Below are 15,603 nucleotides of genomic sequence, written 5' to 3'. Positions count from 1 at the left end.
AGCTTGAAAATCAAGTTGAAACACCACAAAATAGAGTTGCAAAGTTGATTCACCTGACTAGTGTTGTGTTTATTCCCAGATCTTATCAGGTTGTAATTCAGTATACCCTGAAATGTTTGGGTTGATAGCTTGAGGTGCATCTCATATTGATCCTAGGCATTATTTTCTCTCAATGAATGTTTTATAATTCAGTGTGATATCAAGTCGCTAATGGCAACAGTGTCTGCTAATATTTTTTCAGAGTCTGACATTGTACTAGTACTTAAAATGTCTCTACTTATTTTTATTCTTGAAACCTCTTACAAAATCCTGTAATTTTCAATGTGAAGTGATTTGGCAATCTAAAATTTCTTTTAAAGTGTGACATATAATTAATACTCAAAGAAGGAGGAGTAAAAGACCAATGGATATGAAACAATTAGTTTTCCCCTGAATGTTGGTTCTATAGCAAGCCATGGTAAGGTTGCCAGGTTCCACCCACAGGACCAGCTTTTGTCTGTCTGGGGAGGACGTGAACCAGAGAATATCCTTGAACTCTGGGATCTCATGACAAACCACCAGGTAACCTCAGGGACTCCTGGTGGATGAAAAATAGTCCTGTAAGCATGCCTATGGGCCCTATGTGCTTACTCCTCAAAGTTTGTGGGCCAGCCATCTGTGTTCTGTGGCTCTTTGATTACCCTCTCACTATGCTGGTCAAACTCAATCTTTACTTAACTTTCCAAATGTGTGGAACAGGTTCACACTTTCTTATAGTTTTAATTTAGCCCAGTTTTAGGTAATTAGGTTTTTAAATCTTCCCTCATGAAGTAAGTTTCCCCCTTAATTTTCTGAATGTCTTCTAGTTTATCTATATTTTCATGACGCCAATACTCCCAAAATAATATTCAAGGGAGTGACACTAGTAGACTGAAATACAATCCAGTGATCCAGTGCTGATATCTATCAGAGTGCTGACTGTTCATTCGTCTTTTTTTTTTTTTTAATAGAAAGTTTACTCTGGTTGCAGACACTGTTCTACTGATAATGGGGGTATTGTGGAGGTAGAAATAGATATGATTCCTGGCTGTGGTACATTCACCATAGTTGGAGAAAGACCTTTAAAATAATCTTCTATGTACATGTGAAAGTAAAAAATATTTAATGTATATGAAAATAAAAAGACATACTACAGGATCCGTGTATTACAAGGCCACCTGACTAAGTCCAGAGGTCATTTCTTTATTCAGTTTTTCTTTATTACGTCTTACCATTTGAATTGTTCTGTTCCTGGTATTCTTTAAATACAACAAAAGAATAAGACATGGTCTTTTGCCCTATGTAGAAGCACCAAGCAGTGGCTCATGAGAGTTTATAACCACCATTTTTTTTGGAACTTTATATGATGTCAAAATAAGTATCTGCTATTTCATCAGTTTGCTACTTCCTCAGTTCCACCTAAAAAATATTCTGGAGGTGCCTCTCCTTGCCCATGCATTGGATTTAACACATTCCAAGCTTTGGAGAAGACTGACTGTGGCTCAGAGACCTTGGGATTGTGCTGGCAGAGCTGGCAGCCCAATCAAGAATGGAGAAAATAGAGGAAGAGGGGGGTGGAGAGTATTCCAAGCACTTGCAGGGAACAACTGCACAGAAGAAACTAAAAGAGAATGTGAAAACTAAGTCATTAGATTAGTCTGAGGATTAGTGAGAGGTAGGCTCAGAAAGATAGGTTAGGGTCATAAATTAAGACATTTATATTAACTTTAAAAATTTAAACAATTTTTAGATGATTCAGTTCTCATAAATATATTTTATAGAGTGATATTTCTCATTTCATCTCTTCTGTTATTAAATGATGCCATATGGGTCTTGAAATAATGAATTCGAGTTAGTAATCTCAAAGCCCAACAAAATTATTATTTATAGAACTGATATTTTTGATTCATACATAAAATCAATTAGTTCCCGAGTCCTTCTTTTTTTTTTTTCCAATTACATCTCTTATACCAATAAATTTCTTCAAGTTTTCTTTTTCTGTTGTTTGGCTTTTTTTTTTTCTTTTACTGTTGGAAAAAAACAGACACACAGCCTGTCATTTAAATTACCTAAAGGTGGAAGCTATTTCTTTTAAATATAAACTGAACTGTACAAATCACAAATATATCTTGCAGACTTTAGCAAATACATACTTTATTTTAAAATTTTCTCTGTGTCATTGGCCTAGTTAAAAAGCAGGAAGTACTCCTAACTACTAATGGGAATCAGCTTCTGAATGTTTGGGCAATATTTTATTATGGGAATACTTTCTGTGAACAAAAATGTTTAATAAGTCCAATGAACAATGAGGAACGGATGAAAAGAAAGGGGACAAAACCATATTTTTAGTGACACCTACACAAAACATACGTAATCATGAGTTCTTTCCAGGGATCAAAGTGAATGGGAGTGGGTATTCATCTGATTCATTTGTAGGTGACTGAAAATTTCTCCTTGTACTGGCAATTCGGCCTAAAATATGCCCTACCGTTTGTGTGAATTGCCAGATAATTACGGAAACTTGGTCCTCAATTCTTAAATACTACACAGCAAATGTTGCTCTGCCCACACACCCTTGGTATTTGTTGCAGGCCTGGGAGCATATGCTCCTGTTAGAATCATTTTCTTCCTTGACACATTGCCCATTCTCCTCCTCAGATAATATGCAGCTGCCAGTGGGTGAAAACCTCGACACAACTCAAGTATGCAATAACATCTCTAAACATTACTGCTTTAGGGAAAAAACAAGCTAAATGGAAATGGCATGACCACGTACCTGTGTGGGGTTCTAGATCTGTAGCAATGAACACTCTTTAACTTAAAAACTCTGCTGTTAAAACCAGTTGCTCTTCGTCACTTTAAAAGAAAGCATTTTGAAGGAGGCATGTACTACACAATTCATGACTATAAGCAGAATTTGACAGATTTTAATGGAAATTGTGTTGGATCATGTGCTTGGCTATCCTCCATCATGATCATACATGAAACAAGGACTTTAAAATAAATGAAGATGGAAACTTCAATATTCTCTTAAATTTATTTTATAGCATAAAAGCTAAAGGAATAGCTAAAAAATATGCATACCAGCAGAACTTTTAATTTCGTGGCATTTAATCCCTTCCTGTCTATGCTCTATCTAGCTAATATGGTGTTCCTAGAGGCAACCTAGGGAGATATCATGCTCAGTGAATGCTTGTGTTGCATCAAAACAAGTTCTTACTAGTTGAGTAGGTTAGTATCTATGAAACTAAGTTAAAATCTACTGTTGTTCCTCCACTGAAGACATGACCACTCTCCTTTATGGTCCATAGCAATGCCCTTTCTTTAAGACCATCATAGAATTTATAACATTTTATGAGATTGTTTATCTTTCCTAGACAAGTCTAACTGAGGACAGGACTGTTTCTAATTCTCTTTATAAGAATAGTGCCAAACCTAGGAAGCAGCATGTGTATGTTCATGAATTAAAACATAACATTTGTGCTATGAATAAATATGCAATCCCCAGAACTCTTGAACCAATGCTGTTTTTGAATTTTCTAAATATTAGTACATGCCACAGATAGATTGTGATTTTCCCTCTTTTGGAAATTCAAAATGCCTTATGTTCTATTTATTAACATGTCTTCAAAATTCTCTTGGTCTTATTTAAGGGCATATCCTCATTTTCTTATGACTTAGGAGGTGCATCAGGGAAGTATTCATTTTAATTTATATACATACATACACACACACACACACACGTTTCCTAAGTGCTCAGAATAATATCTGCTATCTACAAGGTAGCCAGCACATATTTACTGGAACTTTTATAATGTCACTCTTTGGAGAGAATATTTTGTACTAGAACATCTGAATTGACCTTGGTCAACATGCTAGTGAAATATCTTTTCAGGTGAGGCTGAAAGAATTCAGAAATACCTTTATTTAAAATGTTTTTAGTTGTAGATGGACACAATATCTTTTATCTATCTATCTATCCATCTATTTATTTATTTTTCATGTGTTGCTGAGGGTCAAACACAGGGCCTCACACCGGCGAGGCAAGCACTCTACCACTGAGCTACAGCCCCAGCCCCGGAAATCCGATTGAAATACACTAATCCACAGCCCCTTTATTTAGAAGTGGTGTGTTATTGTAAGGGTAAAAAGACAGATGAACTGTCACTTTGATTCTCTGGGAACGTAGACAAAATCTCACTAGTTTATGTTGAAAGGGACCAAAGGCCAACCATTAAGCTGGATCTCAATCACACCACTGTCTACTTACTCCCCTCCTGGACTTGGACCTTCTCTTGAGAAGACGACCATTTAAAATCTTTATTTCCTCAGACTGATAGGTGTCTGATGAAGATGGGTAAAGGTACCACCACTGCTGCCCTACTAAATGTGTGTGTGTGTGTGTGTGTGTGTGTGTGTGTGTGTGTTTTTAATGCTCTTTGGGAATCTGTGAGACAATTTCCCGGACACTGAATCTGGTGGAAGAAGTACAAGCACAGAAGTTGGTTATGGGTGCAAAATTAGAGTTCATAATTTCTTGCCTATATGAACTTAATAAAGGTCTTTAGTACAATGATTTCAGTTTTCCTCTTGTCAAATTCAGATACTATTTACTGTTTTGTTTTATTGAATATCAAACAAGACAATGTCTTCAGTGTCTATTATTTAATAAGTATTATTTACACAGTGTTTTTTTTGCCCTAATGGTTACCTCTCAATATTCAATGACATAATTCTTATATTGGAAATCAAGATCATGAACACATTTCAAAATGCTCATAAAACATAGATATCTTAAAGACTTAAGGAAGCAATAAGACATTTAGATGTTGAGAGAAGGCAGTGAGAGAAGAATCAGTCTCAAGTCAAAAGGCCAAACTTAAACAAACCTTAATTTATCTATGTATTTTGGTCCAGAAGAATTTTCCTTATTTTCATATTCCTTATTTTCAAAATGTCACATGGTGAAAGTATATCAACAAATATAAAACCCTCTGCTACTGATAGTCATTCAGCTCAGTTTCAAAGTCAAAGTCTTCCATGTCTGTATCATGGGACTAAAAAGACAACCTAATGTCAAGTTTCTTTTTGTTCTTCCTTGAACACTTACAAAAAGAACCTCAATTTACTAATTTTTATTTTTTATTTTTTCAGTAATGGAGATTGAACCTAGGACCACTTTACCACTAAAATTCACCCCAAGCCCTCTTTATTTTTTTAATTTTTCATTTTTGGGGGGTACTGGGGATTGAACTCAGGGGCACTCAACCATAGAGCACATCTCTAGCCCTTTTTTTTTGTATTTTATTTAGAGACAGTGTCTCACTGAATTGCTTAGTCCTTGCCATTGCTGAGACTGGCTTTGATCTCATGATCCTCCTGCCCCAACCTCCCCAGCTGCTGGGATGATAGTCATGCACCACCACACCCAGCTCCCTCTTTATTTTTTTATTTTGAGTTTCTGAGGATGCCCTCAAATGTGCAATCCTCCTATATCAGCCATCAGTGTACTAGGATTACAGGCATGTGCCACTTCTACAAAATTTTATAGCAGAGATAGTGGTATTATAACATATTTCTGTTGAGGATGATGTGATCACTGACAGCATTTTCTATTTTATTAAAGAAATAAAATGCCTAGAACTGTAGAAGTTAATTTTTTTAAAAGTCACTCAATGGTTAGTTAAATAAAAATGCTTAGAGGCTGAGAAGTACTTTTAGATTGGACTTTTGGAAGAACTCTAAATTTAAACATGAGGAGCTATTTTATACACTATTTCTACTCACCCTTTATAAATTAAGGATTTTTCTTTTTATGGAAAGTCTACATGTCATCATAAAGATAGAATACTGCAGCATAGACAAACCTAATGCTTAGGGTTCTGTTCCATTCTTTATCATTTTTTTTAAATCATTTTTTGATTAAAGACATAGACTACAGAAGTAAATTCATTCAGTTAGGGTTAAACAGATGTTTGGATTCAGCAAACTGCAAGTTGTGGCCTTAATTTGAAAGTAAATTTGAATGACATAATCAAAGTAGCCTTGAATGACATCTTTCTTCCTGTTGTCTAAAGCAAGATTAGAAGAGTTTAGAAATATGCATCTTAATTCTACTACTCAAGGGGAAATACAAAAGGCCTGTATCTAATTAATTTCTAAACCATCCAAAAGAACAATGTCCATATGTTTTAATTAAACTCTTGCAATGACATAATAAGCTCTCGTCAATACAGATGTGATTAATTTAGAATTTGATCATTGAGAACTGAGCAATACACAGGTACACTATTTGCTAGGCAATTTAAATATAAGGAAGATTTCATTTCCTTTGTTTAGGGATAAGAGCTAAAAAGTATTTTCAGACATTGACTATTAAGTGCTCTTTTTTACCTCATTATTATTTACATCATATTATGGTAAAGCTTCACATATGTACTCATATGCTAAGAGAAATTAAGATAGGAATTTGTGGTAGGGAGGAGATAAAGTACAACTGAACTGGGAATGGGGTAAAAAGGAGTACTGTGAAGGAACTGGAATGTAATTTGACTATTGAAGTGATATCAGGATATACTGAGTTTGGGTTTTAGTAAAAGAAGACCCCAGATAACATGTATGGGGCAACAGTAACGAAAAGGGGTCTGAACAACAGATTCTTTTAAAATTTAACAGGGAATCATATACATAAAAAGATACAGAATTGTTAAATACTTTAGAGGATTTTGAAGGATTTTATTTCACTTTGTAAGCAATAGGAAAGTTTCTTGTATATAAAGGGGATGCAATTTACTGGGATAGGTAGAAATGGAAAAATCAGTAAGCAAAATAATGATGTAAGACCTTTCACTCAGGAAGGTAGAAATGGAACTAAATGAAAAGCTGAATATGATTCAGGGATAATTCTTAAGTTTTATGCCTAATTGGATGGATGAAAGGAGAATAAAAAGCTATTTTATAATAAAAAATAAATTAAAAATCAGGCATTTCATGTTGAGGCCATAAGATTAATTGGTTTAGATTTCAACCTATTGGGGTGATTTAGAGTCCACCAACTAGTCAGGATGTATTTTGAAATGTAGAACTTCAGTACAGAGGTTAAGGCCAATAATAAACTTGAGAAGCATTTTCATGAACTGATAAACTTCAGGGAGTTGATGAGGCCAAAGGAGGTAGTGAATAGAGGGAAGGAAAGTTGGGATAGGTCCATCATTTACAATGCCCACACTAATGACCAAAGAGGAGTCAGGTAGTCATTGAAGAAAATGTTTCTGCTAATAGAAAAAATTTAAGTGAGAAGCTGTGACAATGTGGAATCATGGAAACTAACAGTGTAGGAGAGTTTCAAGTAGGAGGTATAAACGGTTAAACTCACAAAATTCCACAAACAAGAGTTGAGGAACAGTATAAGACCATTTATATTGGCAGTTAGAGGCTTGATATACAAGAAAAAGGTGAAGTTGCAGGGAGGTAAGTAGACAAAATTAGCTTAATTTGTCTGGATTGGTTCAGATTTTCATTCTTTCATAGTGTTTTAATTTTTATCTCATTGGCTCATTCTCACAATTAGCACATACATCATACGATAAGTGTATTCTCCTATACCATTCACATAATTGGATAAAATAATATACCCTCCAACTGTCTTATGTTTTTATTGGATAAATTGCTGGTTTACTAGAAAACACCTAAACACATTTAACTATGCCTTAGTTTTATCCCTAAGTTGGCTAAACTTTCCCTCAAATGGGATTACTTAGAAAAATTTTACTATGTTAAGAAAATTAGCATGTTTCCACTTCAAATTTCCTGTATTTGAGTGACCTGCATTTTCTGATATATTCTTTTTCCCAATCTCAATGGACAATAAACATATCCTCGTAAGGTATCAAAGAGACCTGACGAAGGGAATACTTTTGCAAAGCTGATTAAAGTCACATATTTTATCTAAATCCCAGTGTGAATATTCTCTATGGAGGTAGTAGGGTTGACTAGGTGACAGTGAAGTCTGAGAACACTTGAGACCAAGGTTCAGGTATTGATTTCTGGACCAGGAAAAGTGAACCACCACTGAGAATACTAGGAAGAGGATCCAGTAAACAAGGAAAGGCACTCTAGTATTTTTCAGAAGATATGTGCCCAATCACTGGGATACTAATTGGATTTTTAAAAATTGAGCAGTTTTAAATTAAATTTGGACCATGGCTGGGAGGACTATGTGTTGTCACAAAGTGAAAAAGTTCACCCAGGTATTTGCTTATTTATGTTCTTGTTTATTTACTTAGATTGATATTAGAGTTGATAACAAATGTATGCCCAATTTATGATTTATTGATAAAAAAATAAAATTTAATTGAGGTCTTGAGGATATTTTTCTGAATAAAATGGGACAAACATTTGTATTGCATCTAGTGATGTTTATTAATCTCTTAGAGCACCACTGATTTTGAAATACTACATTATGGTTCAGTAACTGCAAAGGAATAACTATATTTCATGGGAAATTATCAAAAAAGTTTCTCTTTGGGGAATTCTGTCTGTTTATTTCCTTTAAGAGTGAATCTTAAGTGTTAGCGGATGGGACAGTTTTATTGTGCAATTTAACTGTATAGAGAAAAATGAGAGCTATGATAAATCTGGTACCATGTCGGGAACCTAACAAGAAGTCTTTTTCTCCTTTTGACTTTATGACAAATATTTTTTTTTTCCGCCAGAGAGAAAGAAGAAGAGAAAACCATTCATTCAATATTTAGAGAGAATATTGTAAAGGCAAGCACCTTTAGTAGCTAAATATGGCAATTGTTTAAATCACTTTGAGGCTTTAGGTTAGAAAAGTCGGACATTAGATTATTTCAACCAGCCGGATATCATAAGGAGCTGGGCAGGGAAACCTCAAGGACAGTGGGAAATTCTTATTGTGGAGGACACGGAGCTATCTTTATTTACCACAATCCTTAGAGGGATACGTGTGGGTAGAGAAAATGAAGTATGGCTGAATTTGGAAGTTTTTGTTGTTTTACATTGTGAACTAAGTTTTACAATGCCACTTCCTTTCTTCTAAATATCTATAGGGAGAAAATAGATTCTTTACCTAAAAATAAGTTACAAAAAAGTATTTTACTAGAAATTAATGTTGTAATTATCAGCAATAATATACTAAAAAATTGGAGATATTATTTTATTTAACCTATTTTATTATCTCTTTATTTCAACATTCATCCAGAACCTTTTATAAAATGTTTATCCCTGGGGAAGAATAAATAGCAGTGAATAGATCTTATAATATGCTAAGTCAGAAGTCAAATTTAAAACATTATTTTCTGATTGTCTAACCCCAAATATATTCTTATTCTCTTTCTTTCCTGTTTCCCAGTTTGTTTTCTGTTTTATTTACTTTAATATATTCTGTTGTTAATATTATTAACTCTTGTTTTATAAAAGTTTTCTTTAAATATCCCCAGTAAAGTAAATGTTTCCATTCAAAATTAATTTAATATATATTCTTAGCATTTGCTATCTTAGATGCTGTCTACATTGCAGTGGGAAATAAATAGAAGACAAAATATTATTTTGAACTCCAAAGAACTTAAATCCAGCAATGCAAGGACAAACAGTTACAGAAGCAAAAATAGAATAAGAATCATTCTGAAAATATGTTGCTTTGGGCGTTGAAAAAAGTCAAGAAGTCGGGAAAGGGAGGGAAAAATAGCCAGAGCACAGGGGACTTGTTAGGCCAATGAAAGTACTCATGCATATGTATTTCAGTATAAATTTTCCAAAACCTATAGAATGTACAATGGTGAATCCATTAGAACTTTGGGTGATAATAAGATGTCAACATAAGTCAATGTAGTTTTTTAGTGATCAGTTTAGTTTCATCATTTGTGATTAATGTTCTGCCATGGTGGGAGATGTTGATAATGGGGTTGGCTATGCACATATGTGTCAGATCAGGAGGCATATGAGAAACCTATGTACCCTCTTCCCCAGTTTTGTTGTTATATTTGTTATTTTTGTTATATTTGTTACCAGGGATTGAACCCAGGGACACTAAACCACTGAAATACATCCCCAGCCCTTTTTATTTTGCATTTCGAGACAGGGTCTCCCTAAGTTTCTTAGAAATTCACTAATTTGCTGAGATTGGCTTTGAACTTGTGATCCTTCTGCCTCAGCCTCCCAAGCCACAGGAATTATAGGCATGCACCACATTGCCTGGTTTCCTCTGCCCAATTTTACTGTGAATATAAACTGTCTCTAAAAACATAGTCCATTAAAACAAAAACACCCCCCTCCCAAGAAAAAAACACTTAAGAAACTCATTTTCAGGATGGCATTTGAAGGACTGGTAGAATAGCTCCAGGAGAATCAGGTAACAATGGGAATGGAAAGAGGGGATAGATTGGAAAGCTGATTTGGTCAATAAAATCTGTAAGACATAGAACGGGAGAGCCTGGGTAGCCAAGAGAAATTTTTAGAGCAAAGAGTCAGGAAGAGCAACTCGTGGACAGTTGGGTAAGAGATTCTCATGAGGTCAGTTTTCTGAAACACTTCTTTGCTTAAACACAAAACAAAACAGAATTATACCCTATTTCTAGAATGGATAATAACTGTATTTTATTTAGCTACCCAAGGAATGAATCTTTTAACCAAAGAAAATGCTTATTACACAAAGACTATAACTAAATTTGTGTTTATGCTTATGAAATAGAGTAAATAATACTCTGAAGATATTATAAGGATTAATGGAGTTTCATATTGATACTGAATATCTAATGGCTTCAGTACTGCTAATAAAAAGCTATGGTATGGTGAACATTATTGCAATAATGTAGACTCGATGACACTTTATTCTTTTCATCTCTATTGACCAAGAAGAATGGCATATTAGTTTTCTTTCAAAAAAAGTTTCCACCTCAATGGCAGAAATGCAAGAATGTCTGTTTTTCAAAGTCTACTCCTGTAAAATTGGATTTCTTTTGATAAGGAAGGAAGGAAGGATTAAAGGGTAGTGACTATACCAGCAACATCGAGTGCCAGTTTATATGGGTCAGGTCCTTGAATTGCATATATCATTTTATTTAATCTTTTTAATCCATAAAAGCTAAGCATTTGGTTCCCTAATAATCTTAATTTTGCAGATGAGAATATTTAGGATAGAGAATTTATATAACTTACCTCCAAATTTTGAACATCTCTTAAGACTTTCTGAATGAGGACAGCCACATTGGGAGTTGTGAGAGGCAAATGAATAGATACAAAATGTTTTATTTTAAATTTAAATGTTGAAAGAAATTTTTTTATTACATGTGAATATTGTGATGTAGTTAAAATTTTTATTATTATTTTTACTTGATACAAAGCATAAAAGTTGTACATGTTAATGGAGTATCATGCAATACTGTAACATATTTTTAGGCGTGAGAGAAAAAGAGTGTTGGTGATTGATTGGATATGGGATTGGGTAGATTCATGACCAGAACTTACGTTAGGATGGCTCCAAAATTTCTGGCTTGCAAATCACATAGAAAGTTGCTCCATTCCATGAGACAAGGAACAGGGAGGAATGCAAGGGGAAGGGGAGAGTATGAGTTTGACTTAGTTATACTGTTTGAGATGAGTGTGAGACATGCCAGGGGATAGATTTAATAGGCTGTTGGTTATGAGAATCTGGAGTCCTAGAAGACAGGAAAGAACCAGAGATAAAGCTTTTAGAGCCATCAGTTACAAATCAATCATTAAAGACATGGATAAATATATAATATTGTCCAAGGAGCACGTGTAAAATAGAAGATGAAAGGACTGTGTGATACCCAGGGGTAAAAAGCAGCCATCAAGGGGACAGCAGAGAGAGAAACTCATAGAAGAAATGGATGAGAGCATCTAGAAGTGAAAAATCCTCAGGGTACACATAATTTCATTTTTGAGATCAATGATGTCATATCTTTGCAAAGCAGCTATTGCAATATTGCCTCACCTCTATATCTCTTTTCTGACCTTAGTGTGTTAATGCCACAGTTTGCATTTCCATTGAGAGAAGAAAAAAAATGTTCATTTACATTTTTAAATTTCTAGTGCATGAAGCATGATGTACAATTTACATGAGTATCTTAAACTTGCTCATAAATGTACAGGTAAATTTTGACAGGAGTAGTGGTGAAATCTGGAAAACAACAAACCTTTGCAAAATCCTGGCATCAGAGACATGGGAGAAAGTGCCGATTACAGTTCTTTCTTATGCTATTATTTTTATCCCAGGATCAGTCATAATTAAGGATAATAGTAACTTCAAAAGGCTTATGGAAATATATAACTTACCAGGATGTAACTCAGTCTAAGTAGGGTAAATAATATAAAACAAATAATTCTTGGTTAACAGACATTTATATCATAGAAGTTTACATTCTTTATGCAGCAAAAAAATTTCAGAAGATAATACCTATTTCTAGGATAAAGCAAATCATGTTTCTAGAAATTATTTCATGATTAAACATTTGTTAGTTGATTAGTTTTCTCCTTTTTATAAGAACATATTCATTGTAATAATTATAAATAGTTATTACTTGGTTGGTTAACTGCAATATCAAAAGATTTTGAGAGAACCCTTATGAAAACAACATTATAATTATTTTTGATTAATATAAGCTATATAATTATGATTTTTTTCCCAATTTTAATGTAAGTTGATATGACTGTTCCAAAATGTAGTTAGGAATCATAGGCATATTCAAAGTAAAATTAAAAACTTTAAAGCAATAAATTGTTTTGAAAAATAGCAAAATATATTTAAAGTACCCCCAAGGAATAAGTGATAAAACTTCAGATTTTAGGTAGATTCTAATTTCAAATCTGAAATATAGTCTGTTCATTTCTTTTCTGCATTAGACCAAAATTAATTCTCTTATTTCAAACAGAAGAATAAAATATAAATATTTGGGAGTACTGCAAAACTATAAGCTATATTAGGAACATGGCAGAGATGAACTAGTAGAGCAAAATTTTTAGAGCATTCTACTTATTACTGTTTATTCTAAACTACAATTGTAAATTTGACATACAATACATTCCCGGACATCTCTAAAATTTCTTCCCAAAGGCTGTTTTTTAAAAAGGTAAAATCTTTTAATATTACATTTTATCTTGTTTCCCTCTATATTTTGCATTAACAATATGAGAATTTCTCTTTTGCCTCTTTACTAGATAAATAGGGGTTATGGGTATTTTTGAATTCTATTAGTATAATTTAATATACATTAATAATTTAATAATTCTATAATTATAATGCCTCAGTTTAGACAAACATTAGTTTCACTTAAAATTTAATGTGTAGACATTGAATCAATTATATTGTTTAAAAAGCATTTCTTTGTTCTCTGGCTTGTATATTTAACTGTAAATCAGTAATATTTTTATGGGAGGAAGAGAATGAGCTGGTTATTTTCTACATCTCAAAATCTGATTTTTTTATTTGTTGTAGGTTTTATTGGGATTTAATAATGCTTATCATGATGGTTGGAAATCTGGTCATCATACCAGTTGGAATCACATTCTTTACAGAACAAACAACAACACCATGGATTATTTTCAATGTGGCATCAGATACCATTTTCCTGTTGGACTTGATCATGAATTTTAGGACTGGGACTGTCAATGAAGACAGTTCTGAAATCATCCTGGACCCTAAAGTGATCAAGATGAATTATTTAAAAAGCTGGTTTGTGGTTGACTTCATCTCATCAATCCCAGTGGATTATATCTTCCTTATTGTAGAAAAAGGGATGGATTCAGAAGTTTACAAGACAGCCAGGGCACTGCGCATTGTGAGGTTTACAAAAATTCTCAGTCTCTTGCGCTTATTGCGACTTTCAAGGTTAATTAGATACATACATCAGTGGGAAGAGGTAAGTCACATCTTTTTTGTTTTAAAGCCACTATATTCTGATTTTTTATTATGACCTTTTGAATATGAATGTGCTATAAGTCATGAGTTATACAAACTTTGAGTAGTAAAATTTATTTGAGTATTCTTTTTGGTACATAAGTTATGTATTTATATCTCCAAAAGATATAAGATCAAATACTGAATTTGGATCAACTGAAAACAATTAGTAATTATAAAAAGCAATCTTATGCCAATTTAATATATTTAAAACAAATCCACTTTTTTATTCTGATCAATGCAAACTCTCTTCTACCTTGGAAGACTCTTGGAATCTAACTCGAATACAACAAGTGCCATCTTTGGTAAAGATGTGTAGAGTCTGATTGCTAACCTGTGTGTTAGAGCTTAAAAAGATAGTGTGGTATATGTTTCCCATAATATTGACATTTCATTGAATTTGTGTTTGAAGACATACATTGTTAATTCAAGTGTTTCTATGTTGCATATATGAAGACTTTGATTTTAGAATAATACTTTTGCTTATTATTATGCTTTACCTACATTTTAAAAAAATTATTATAGTTCCCTTTTATTAGTTTACTTTATAATACTGAAAAACAGCATACCCAGGAGGGAAATTACTACATAGGAAACATAAATAGTATAGTGAATAAATGGAGTGCCTCTGGCCAATCAGGCCCCTATTTTGCTGAATAAGGCACCTGCTGTTCTTAGGCAGTGGGTGGGACCAGAAAGAGTTCAGCCAACTGGAATTTACAAAGGTCCCAGTCAAATGTACCATCATCAAGCAAATGAGTTTATGTGCCTACTTCCAGAGCCTGTATATTAACTTTTCTTTTACTTTCTTTTCTTTCTAAATCTACCTTTTTGTATTAATTATAACCTGTATTTATTGTATGCATAAAAATGAAAGACAAAAATGCCTCTAGAGTCCCTAAACGGAACAATGAAAGCAGTGTACTGGCTGTGGATTGTTGCTTTGCTCCCTACAGAAAGACTTTTCAACATTTTAAAGAGAAATTATGCCTTTAAACAGGTCATGAAATGGAAGTTCTGTTTGCTTTCCGTGTGGCTGTGGCAATGTTTTGTGTGTTCTTGTCAATGACACTTTGGTTCACAGGATTTCAGAAAATGACTTACAATAATAAAACACTGCATAATACACGGGTGAAAAGGCATAAAAATGGATGATTCTTAAAATATGGATATGGGATATCTTTAAAATCATATGAAGCACATTTGAGAAATTGGATTCAACTTGTAACTTTTCTCTGTATAGCACATCTCATCTTAAATGGCATTAATGTTCAGTTTTCAAAAGTTGTTTCATACTAATTTAAGATTCATATTAAACCAAGATGATTCTTTATAGTAACACTCATACATATTGAGGGTTTATCTTATGTCAATAAATATATTTGATTTTTTACTGAACCTTTCTAACAACCCAGTAAGGTAGAGAGAACTTTTATCATCATTTTACAGATGAGGGCAATTATATACAGTAAGGACACTTGCCTAGATTCACAAAGCTGGTAAGAGGTGGAGCTGGAATTCTAACCATGGCAACCTGACTCCAGAGTCAATGTTTTTAACCTGAAAAATTATAAATGTTCTCATTATAACATGTACTCTTTTAGTCATAAACACCTTTGTATTTCACCATTTTATGGAACAAATAG

The 15,603-nt window shown here is 33.4% G+C and overlaps 1 protein-coding gene across 1 annotated transcript in view; it reads left to right on the top strand.

The window, feature by feature from the left end:
• Nucleotides 1–15,603, top strand: part of Hcn1 (hyperpolarization activated cyclic nucleotide gated potassium channel 1) — a 367,811-nt gene that overhangs the window by 30,940 nt on the left and 321,268 nt on the right. Inside the window, exon 2 of the mRNA XM_026385948.2 lies at nt 13,496–13,919. Within this exon, the coding sequence (XP_026241733.1) occupies nt 13,496–13,919 (424 nt within the window). The remainder of the gene's footprint in view (nt 1–13,495; nt 13,920–15,603) is intronic.

This window comes from Urocitellus parryii, chromosome 1, assembly GCF_045843805.1.
Source record: "Urocitellus parryii isolate mUroPar1 chromosome 1, mUroPar1.hap1, whole genome shotgun sequence".
NCBI lineage: Eukaryota > Metazoa > Chordata > Mammalia > Rodentia > Sciuridae > Urocitellus > Urocitellus parryii.
The sequence above is the reverse complement of the archived record's forward strand: the minus strand, read 5'-3'. Positions and strand labels throughout refer to the sequence as shown.